Source organism: Argentina silus (genome assembly GCF_951799395.1).
Source record: "Argentina silus genome assembly, chromosome: 15".
Taxonomy (NCBI): domain Eukaryota; kingdom Metazoa; phylum Chordata; class Actinopteri; order Argentiniformes; family Argentinidae; genus Argentina; species Argentina silus.
In genome coordinates, this window is record NC_139669.1 from 385984 (window position 1) to 396800 (window position 10817).

General features: G+C 47.8%; 1 protein-coding gene across 1 annotated transcript; it reads left to right on the forward strand.

The window, feature by feature from the left end:
* Positions 1-210: 210 nt before the first annotated feature.
* On the forward strand, positions 211-9191 carry srp72 (signal recognition particle 72). The gene is made up of 19 exons (XM_083686576.1): positions 211-324; positions 1087-1207; positions 1710-1833; positions 2159-2302; positions 2731-2842; positions 2961-2992; positions 3472-3596; positions 3833-3890; positions 4315-4446; positions 4560-4688; positions 5131-5203; positions 5874-5938; positions 6040-6135; positions 6335-6438; positions 6553-6630; positions 6909-7049; positions 7338-7375; positions 7764-7923; positions 8429-9191. Exons 1-19 carry the CDS (start codon positions 225-227, stop codon positions 8604-8606), a joined length of 2010 nt encoding a protein of 669 aa, XP_083542702.1. The 5' UTR covers positions 211-224; the 3' UTR covers positions 8607-9191.
* Positions 9192-10817: the final 1626 nt, after the last annotated feature.

Below are 10817 nucleotides of genomic sequence, written 5' to 3' on the forward strand. Positions count from 1 at the left end.
TGCCGGCAATGCAAATCACTCTAGATGAAATACATATATAGCTTATAGGCGCCACGGTAAATGCATTGTAGCGAATAATCAGAAGAATAATCAGAAGAATAATCAGAAGAGTAATCAGAAGAGTAATCAGAAGAGTCTGTAGTTAACATCAGGAGTTCTGGTGTTGTGGTCGTGCTGCTCGACCCGGAAGGCTGCGTCGTGTTCCGCGTCGCAGAGCTGTGAAGATGGCGGGCGGAGGAGCAGCCGTGGCTTCGCTCTGGACTGAAGTCAACCGCTGCGGACAGAACGGAGACTTCACTCGGGCTCTGAAAGCTGTTAACAAAAGTAGGATCTGATTCTTGTTCAAACTGTTCTTCACTGTCATGCAGAAGAAGTTGTCCGGGTTGTCTGACGGCGAGCTAACCAGCAGGCTAACCCAGCTAGCAAACATCACCCGGGCTGCAGGTCGCAGCTGTTAGCTAGAGCTAGCTAGCACTCAAGATAGCGAAAGTAAAGTAGTTCGCTGTTAACACATTTTGCTGAAACATTTCATTATTATTCACCTTATTGTTAGTCACAATTAACAGCGGAGTAGCATTGTCGTAATATTTCCCCTAGGTGTCTCCTAGACGCGTTTGTCATGAGTGCCTGAAACCACAGTGATTACGTGTCCTTTAGCCGGCTGAGCCGCGGTGTTGAGCTGCGGTGTTGAGCTGCGGCCCAGGGCCATGTCGCCTCCGATCGCCTTCTTCACCCGCATATCCCTCACAGAAACTCTTCTTCACCTACAATATCCCTCACAGAAACCCTTCTTCACCCGCAATATCCCTCACAGAAACCCTTCTTCACCCGCAATATCCCTCACAGAAACCCTTCTTCACCTACAATATCCCTCACAGAAACCCTTATCACTGTCAATCACAAACGTGCACAATGTTAAGTTATTGAACTCACTGATTCTGACTCAGCCTTGTACACACAACCAGGTGTGTGTGTGTGTGTGTGTGTGTGTGTGTGTGTGTGTGTAAGAGAGAGACAGCTAGAGAGGGAGAGATTGTGTTCTTAATTTTCTTTAATTTTTCTTTCTCTCTCGTTTCTCCTTTCCAGTTCTGCACGAGGTGAAGGAAGACGTAACCGCGCTTCACTGTAAGATTGTGTGCCTGGTCCAGAATGGAAGTTTCAAAGAGGCTCTGAATGTCATGAACACGTTCTCTAAAGTCCTCGGCAGGTACGTTGACTTGGACTGGAGTTCTTATCGTACCGGGCTTCACACTCTACAGGGTCAACCTGAACCATCCTGGGCTGGGGAGGAGCATTTCTACTCACATTGTCACCTTCCACCACTGGTACAGCAACCATGGTGGATGCATATGAGTAGAGAACAGAGTAGGAATTAAATAATATGGTACGCCATTTAGCCAACGCTTTTATCCAAAGCGACTTACATTGTAGTGAGTGCATACATTTTTCAGCATATGGTCCCAGCAGGAATTAAACCCACAACCTAAGTGTTCAGTGATCTGCGATCTGATAGGATAGGCCGAGATCTGCGATCCGGTAGAGATGTTGAATCTCTAGATACTGCTCTACAATAAACTATCAACATCAAACAGTCACACCCATCAGTTTCACCCATCAGTCACATCCATCAGTCTCATCCATCAGTCACATCCAGACCACCGCGTTGATGAGTGTGGAACCCTCCTCTTTGTCATCCCTTTGCTCCTCAGCGACCTGCTGGTCTTTGAGAAGGCGTACTGTGAGTATCGTCTGAACAGAGTGGAGAGCGCCCTGAAGACCATCGAAGGAGTCGTCCAACAGGACGACAAGCTCAAGGAGCTCTACGGCCAAGTGGTGAGACGGCGTGTTCCAGCAGGGACGACCTGAGGTGGCCGTGCTTGTGGGGGACTGGGGACTAGTGGGGGACTAGGGACTAGTGGGGGACTAGGGACTTGTGGGGGACTAGTGTCTTATGGCTGAAGAGTTGCTGGTTGAATGGTTTTCTCAGTGATGTTAGTATGTTTTCCTTTCGTTAGAATCAGTGGTGTGTCATGGTATGATGCTGCATTTGCAGCTCACCATGATCAGTTGTGTGTATTATTATTGTATATGAACTATATTAAGGCCCATTGGCTAGCTCTACAGACTGGACTAACCCCTCTCTCTCCTCATTGGCTAGCTGTACAGACTGGAGCGGTATGACGAGTGTGCAGTGGTTTACAAGGACCTGATCAGGAACTCCCAGGACGAGTACGAGGAGGAGAGGAAGACCAACCTGTCTGCTGTGGTGGCTGCGCTCAGCACCTGGGAGGAGGCCTCACCGGTACGTTCTCCACGGGTCAGCCAGACATTCTGACAGCTGATTCAGGGTGGGCTGGGCTGGGCCGTCCATTTTGGTTTTTAGATGTAATCCTGTGTGGTTGTGGGTTGTGGTGGTGCCTGGAACGGAGGGAGGAATGGGAGGAGTCTGGTGGAGGCGGAAACACGTGTTTGATAACATTCCTCATTCCATTCATTACAATGAGCCCCTCCTCCGATCTCTACCTCCACCAGCCTCCCCTGGTGTTCTTCCTCCCCCAACCTCCCCTGGTGTTCTGCCTCCCCCAGTCTCCCCTGGTGTTCTTCCTCCCCCAACCTCCCCTGGTGTTCTGCCTCCCCTGGTGTTCTACCTCCCCCAGCCTCCCCTGGTGTGTGTCCCAGCCTCCCCTGGTGTTAACTGTCCTCACCATGTTGTGTTCCTCCTCTGTTCAGGAGGATCTGGGTCTGCCAGAGACGACCTACGAGCTCTGCTACAATGCTGCCTGTACTCTGATTGGTCAGGGACAACTCACAGAGGCCCTCAATAAGCTACGGCAAGCAGAAGGTGACAACCACAGTCTCATCACAATCACAATTCATCTGTTATAGTGACCTGTAGTTTGGGTCAGTCGTTTGTACACTTATTTATTTGACTTTTCATGGTTAATGTTGTTGATTTTCAGAGCTTTGCCGGATTTCCTTGTCAGAAGATTCTGTGAGTATTGTAGTTTCCTCTCTGGTTCTGATTTGTGTAGCTGGGGAACATCAAAGCTCACACTCTTGAGGCAGTTGTTTACACTAGCAGAGCAACTGGCAATTCCACTGAGCCTCGACTGTTGGAGTATTCAGACGTGTTACCCTTCAACTGCACTGAACACGAGTAAACTGTCAAATGAGTAACCTCCTGTGATCACTGGTCAGAGAATCATCCTCTGTTGTCATAGACTCAGACATAGATATGAGCTGTCTATCGATCTTAGTCTGTGTTCAGGAACCTCCCCCCCCAAATACACGAGTGATCAATTGATATACAACTTAGATGAAGCCTAGTCCTGGACTCAATCACACTTCCAGTGGAGAATCTCCATTGAAGATGCTTTTTGAGTCTAGGATGAGGATTAATCTGTGTCTGGGAAACCGGCCCGTGCTGTCCAGTCTGTGGTGGGAGTGAAGTGTGTCCTGTCTCTGATCCAGGATGTGACGGAGGAGGACATCGAGTCGGAACTGGCTGTCATCCACTCTCAGATGGCCTACGTCATGCAGTTCCAGGGACGAACAGAGGAGGCGCTGCAGCTCTACAACCAGGTCATCAAACTCAAGTGAGTCGACTGCTTTGCTGGACTGTGTGTTCTGGGGGGGGGGGGGGGGGTCGCAGTGTATAAATGAACTGCGCTGTATCAATACCATGAACTTCGCTGACATGAGTCCTTATTTCATGACTTACTCAATATCATATATGTTCAAAACTCCTGTGGAGAACCCAGATGTATTATGAATCACTTGAAATGTAGCAGAGGGAGAGTGACATTAATCGTGTGTGTGTGTTCACCCCCAGGCCATCAGATGTGGGACTGCTTGCTGTGACAGCCAACAACATCATCACAATAAACAAGGTGGGTGAAACCTACTGCAGGATGTGACCCTGAAACCTACTGCAGGATGTGACCCTGAAACCTAGTTGCTCATTGCAACATTGCAGATAGAAATATCGTAAATAGAGCTGATATGATTGCTCCTGTGTTTATCAGAGAGGCATGTCTGTTAGTCATGATGTATTTCTATCTGAACGGTTGTTGCCCTGCTGACTGCAACCGTGGAGTCGTCAGATCACCTGAGCCCCAAAAAAACCCTTTTCTTCCTTCTTACAGCGCTGTGACTGCCGATGGATTGATCTTTTTAAAGGCTTTACTGATGATGATGTAGAGTTGATTCACTTACGTAGACAAATGTAAGTCGCTTTGGATAAAAGCGTCTGCTAAATGATGTAAATGTACTCCCCACCCCTGAAGGCTGTTGGTCCCTCTGGTCTGTTCTCAGGACCAGAACGTGTTTGACTCTAAGAAGAAGGTTAAGCTGACCAACGCAGACGGTGTGGAGTACAAGCTGGCCAAGAAGCAGCTCCAGGCCATCGACTTCAACAAGGCCCTCCTGGCCATGTACACCAACCAGGTATGACATCACCCTGACCCTAACCCTGCTGGCCATCTACACCAACCAGGTGTACCACTACTAATTTAGTCTCCTTATCTGTGTATCTCACCCCCCGCGCCCCCCGCACCCAGGCAGACCAGTTTAGGAAGCTGTCGTCAGGGCTCCAAGCCCAGAACCCAGGTCACCCCAGACCGGTTCTGATCCAGGTGGCTCAGCTCTGCAGAGAGAAGCAGCACACCAAGGCCCTCGAGCTGCTCCAGGTAACTACCCCTGCCACCCAACACAATATTATCTACCACATTCCCAGACATATATCTACCACCCAGAACCCTACTCTAGATCCACATAGACACATACCGTATGTCCATGTTTACCACCCCCAGTACCTTCCAAGACTGTTGAGAAAAGGAAGCAGGCTCTTTATGCCAACAGATTTGAAATCAAAATGATTTCCAAATGTTGTTTTTTGTTCAGATTGGTTCCAACCCTTCTTATACATAGTTACATCGTTACATAGTTACATCGTCCCTGTATTTCAGGACAGTCTAGAGCTGTTACAGGTTTACTACCACTGCCACAGCAGCCTTGGTATTCACAGCACTAACTTGGGTTTTCTCCCTCTCTCCGTCTCCCTCTCTCTCCCTCTTCCTCTCTCCTTCTCTGTCTCTCTCTCTCTCTCCCTCCCCCTCTCTCTCTCTGAAGCGTTTCTCAGACCAGCACCCAGAGAGTGCTGCTGGTATCAAGCTGACCATGGCCCAGCTCTATCTGACTCAAGGTACCGTTCTCCACTCACACCGCTGAACCTCCAGCCTTCACCTCCAAACACCTGACTGAGTCTGAATGGTTCAGTTGTGTTGTTTTTAAAGGCTGTGTTTTGGAGTGGGGTCGGCCCACTCTTGTATTTTTCTGTGTTTATTGGTTAAAGACAGTAGAGAAAGACAGGAAGGAAGGAGAAGAGGGTGTGTCGGCAGGGTTCTAACCCATGCCCACATGGGTGGATGTGTGCACTGTAGGCTGTGGTACCAGACCACTGGACCACCCCTACCCATGGTACTGATACCAGACCACTGGACCACCCCTACCCATGGTACTGATACCAGACCACTGGACCCCTCCAGGCCATGTTACTGGTACCAGACCACTGGACCACCCCAGGCCATGGTACTGGTACCAGACCACTGGACCACCGCTGCCCATGGTACTGGTACCAGACCACTGGACCACTCCAGGCCATGGTACTGGTACCAGACCACTGGACCACCCCAGGCCAGGGTACTGATACCAGACCACTGGACCCCCCCAGGCCACCAGACTGTGAATGTTTAAGAGACTTATGACATTTTAACTTATAAGATTGTACAAATTAGAAGTGCAACAACAACAAAAAAGTTACAAATTCTGAATGAATAATTCATAATAATCCTTAATTGGTGTTTCCTCTGAAGGTCACGTCACAAAAGCATGTGACATCCTGCGGTCCATTGAAGACTTCAAACACAAACAAGGAATGGTAGGTTCCTATCACCCCGCGATGTTGCCCTGGTTATTCATCATGAGGTGATCTGACTCTGGGTCTCTGAGAGCGGTGACTAACGTGGTGGCTGTCCCCAGATCTCAGCCCTGGTGACCATGTACAGCCATGAGGAAGACATCGACAGCGCCATGGACGTCTTCAGCCAGGCCATCCAGTTCTACCAGGCTGAGCAGGTACGCTATGCTACGTTACGTTAAGCTACGCTATGCTACGCTACATTATGCTATGCTACGTTACATTACGCTACGCAATCTTATCTCAACTCACCAACTGCCAAGAGTTCTGGAACACCCACTACCTAGAGTGTCAAGTGTGTTGTTCTACACAGCTCCCTGTCTCACCCATGTCTCTCTCCCCCCCTCCCTCCCCCAGCCTGGTTCCTCTGTCCACCTGGGTCTGGTGCGGGAGGCTGCAGACTTCAAACTGAAGTACGGACGCAAGAAGGAAGCCATCAGTGACCTGGAGCAGCTGTGGAAGTCAGTCAGGCTCTGAGCCTCCTCCACCATCTCTGTTCAAGGCCTGGGCTTCAGCTCAGCAGGCTAACACAGGGGTGGGAGGTTTAATGTACCGTTGTGTTCCCTGTGCTGCAGGCAGAACACCGCAGACGTCCACACCCTGGCCCAGCTCATCTCTGCGTACTCCCTGGTGGACACCGACAAGGCCAAGTCGTATCCTTACATGAGGACCACAACCTGTTTTACCTCAATTTGGAATTAATTAATGTTCTGGTATTAATTCATTATTATTTATTTAACGGTCCAAACCGTTCACTACAGGTCTGCATGAGCGTCCTCTCTGGATTGTTCTGATGTTTCTATGTAGAGAGTTAGAGTAGGTTTGACCCGTGTGAACGTCTCAGGTGTCGTTTCCACGGTAACGTCCGGCGTAGTCTGGTGCTGTTTCCACGGTAGCGTATGGCGTTGTGTCCTTAGCTTGCGTGCGCCAGCCTCAGCAAGCACCTGCCCTCCCCAGACACCATGGCCTTCAACCTGGACGTGGACGAGCTGGAGAACTCCCACGGGGCCAACTACGTCAGGAAGAAGGCTGCCAAGGTCCCCGGCGGGGAGAGCCTAGCCGCAGAGCAGGGGTGAGGAGGCGCACACACACACACACGTACCCTGTTCACACTACAGAACCGTTCTGATCTGATCTGAAGGCCTGGTTGTGGTTTGGGTGGATTCTGTTCTGTTTGAAGTGCGGGTCATCTTAGAGATCTCTCAGTGAAAGGCTGTATACTGCACTTCCCTAATTCTAACATTCCATGCTTATTATTTACATGGACACAAAGGACACACTTTGCACAAGGCAATACTGTTGTTTTTTCAGCCGTTGATGAGATTTCTGTAACGCTCTGCTCTGTGTTGTGTCTCGACAGCCAGGGAGATCTGAAGAAGAAGAAGAAGAGGAAGAAGGGTATGTCTGGGGGCATCGCTGAGTTACCTTGGCAGTAGAGCAGGGGAGGCTGGAGGAGGTAGAATTCGGAGGACGGGCTCATTGTAATTTACATTGAACTGGTTTGTTTACATTTGAAAGCAAGTAAAGCTGATTGTACCACTTCACCTGACAAATAAGCTTTGATTTCTCCTGGTTTATAGAAATTCAGTATTAGTGTGTCTAAAGTGTGTGAGATTCTTTTTATATTTCTTATTATTATTCTTTTTATTTAGTGTGTCCTCCAAATTCTGCCTCCACCAGCCTCCCCTGCAATAGACATTAGATTTGTTTAAACTTGCAACCGGCAGAGTTGTCTTATTAAGGTAACGGGATCCTTTCAACCAGTCTCATCCCTGTTTGTCTTCAGGAAAACTTCCCAAGAACTGTGAGATGAAGGCGCCGGCCGACCTGGAGCGCTGGCTGCCCATGCGGGAACGCTCCTACTACAGAGGCCGGAAGAAGGGCAAGAAGAAGGAGGTGGTGGGAAAGGGAACGCAGGGAGCCACCTCAGGAGCCGCCGCTGACCTGTAAGATCTCTCTCTCTGTCTCTCTCTCTCTCTCTCTCTTTCTAAGTTGTTTCCTAGTGCTGACTTCGGTACATATCCTGTCTTCTATGAGAGAAAAGTTGCACAACATTGAAGCGATGCGCCTCTCCATGATTCCCCAATGTGTCTAAATTACACCTCGTTGACCTGTTGGTTTTGACCAATGATGGACCTGCGGGCCACAAACTCTCTGCGTCCCACGATGTAACATGAAGGAGTGAAACTCTTCTCTAATTCATGCTGGGCAGCTACATATGACCTCAGACAAAGAGGACTGTGTTGAAGCAAAGCGTGTCAAACAGAGCAGTAGTTCACCAAAGTCAGAATCTGAAGTAAAGCTTCTGTATTCTAGGCCACTATTTACTTTCAGCTGCGGCACTCTAAAGTTGACCTATGACCACTTTTCCCCCTCCGACCCTTCACCAATAAGCCCATCATTGACCACCGTGATCTCTTCCTCTCCTCTCTTCCCCTCCTCCTCCTCCAGGGACGCCAGTAAGATCGCCAGCAGCCCCCCCACCTCCCCCCGCCCGGGGTCGGCCTCGGCCTCGGCCCCCGCCCCCAGCGTGGTGCCCCCCCGCCAGCAGAAGCCTGCTACGGCCTCGGGCGCCACCCGCAAGAAGGCACCACAGAAGAAGAAGAAGGGAGGGAAGGGAGGCTGGTAGTTCCACAGAACAACAACAACAATATCAACTACTACAACAACTACAACACCAACAATATCAACTACTACAACAACTACAACACCAACACCAACAGCAGCAGCAGCTCCGCCGGAGCAGAGGAGACACAGAGACTGACCCAACACCTGGTCTGGAAGTCACAGAATCATGAGCTTTCTAATTATTTTTAAAGTGGATTTTTGTTTCTTTTTTTTTTGTACCATCCAAACACCTGTGTACAACGTCTAGTTGTTGTGTAGGTTGAGAGGATCTGAGTAAAAGGCCCCAATGTTCGCCCACTACCTCCTTGGTTTGAGGAAACTTATTTTTAACAATGGAAAGAACAGATTTTGGAAACGGTCAGAGACATTGTTTGTGTTTGTGTTTGAAGGTGAGATGGGTCTCTCATGTTATAACACATACCTCCTGTGCAGAAGAAATATTCTGTTTGTGTTATTTTCTCTGGGCCTGAATATCTGAATATGGCTCTTGACTGTAATCTCATTTCCTCTGCTCACCCATTCAATTTCTATCACTTGACCTTGTCATCAACCAAAAAGTTGTGTATGCAAAGTTAAAGTATATTTATTTTTAAACCCCTGCATCGTTGTAGACTAAAGTACAACGTCACGTTTTAATCCTCTGGTAGCAGTAGGTCACCTGCACATTTGCCACAATGAAAGCTTTGGATTTTTGGCCCAATGAAATGAGTCCCATTTGTCATGTCTTAATAAACAAGGTTCCAGGACAACAGACTCGATGGCCTCTGTGTTCCCGTCAACGGGCATCAACGGACCTATGGGGGTGGAGGGTCAGATGAATTACACAATTTAATCTGAGGGAATTGTTTGAATAAATCTTTTAAAATTAAGCCTCTACCTAAACATGTCAGGGGTGTTAACTACTGCCACGGTGAGAATTAAACCAGTAACAAATGAACTGTCTTTAAACCAAATCCAAATTGCGATTAATTTGTGACTCATCTCAGCAAACCATGAGATTAACTCAATTAATTGTTGTAACTGTTACGATGGTCACTGGTCACTATAAATCTGAGATAATTAACTACTGTGCCCATGCACAGACTTACAGTAATAATAATAATATATGCCATTTAGGAGATGCTTTTATCCAAAACAACTTACATTGCAGTGAGTGCATACATTTCAGTATATATCATACAGATGTGTACACATGTCTTAATAACAATATCCATCCCTTTCATGTATATGATGTTCTCTTATGTTAGCTGTAAATGGTCTCTGGAAGTGTGATTCACCTGTTGAACCTCCTGTAGGATTGTCATGTTTTCTCATGTGTTGTTTCCCCTCTAAGACCGGCGTATGGCGCCCTCTGGAGGACTTGGTGTAGAACTTAATGAGTCCAAGTGAATTGCATGAGATGGAATACTGGTCTGCCGCGGTGTTTAAAGGGGACAAAATACAGCTTTTTATAGCAGAATAAAGTTCCATTAGAAAAGTCTAGTAAGAAGGAAGTGCAGTTCAACCTCACAACGACTCTGGAGTAGATGACGGAGACGTTGTTAGAAACCTGTTGAGTGTCAGTGTGGGAGGAGAGGAGAGGAGAGGAGAGGGAAGTCGGGTGTTTTCTTGTCATGTCGTAACACTTGCACTAACTGGCTACATTTATTATTATTATTATTATTACCCATGACCATATTTTTGGACAACTGACATATTCTTGTCTTTCCTATAACTGTCGATTGTTAAGGAACATTCAGCAGACGGCATTGACGGATGAACAACAACCTAACGTGAATGTCCACAGTAGAGAAATACTGATTCAATTGCAGAGGTGGTATTTAATTCTGATATTAAACAAGTTACAATGTCAGTGATTAACTGGAGGCTCCTTTTAAGTTAACATGAAATAAAAGTTGGATCTCTCTATGATCATACAGCTCAACATTCAGGTCACACAGGGAGAGAGGAGAGGAGATTGAGGATGAACTCTGACTAATGTAACCTTTACTGACACCCTCTTTAGTTGTTGCCTCAGTTCAACCTCAGTGAACATTCTCTGGTCACAGACAGCGACACGCCTCTCCAGATCTGGTTGGTCATCTTAGCAGTTTGATAAGAACATGTTACTGTAGGTTGGGAGGTTTCAGAGGTAAAGGGAAGTCATGTCTTTCTGCTAGATGATTATCTTACCATGGAAAATCACCACCTCACCCAACTGGTTCTTTCACTG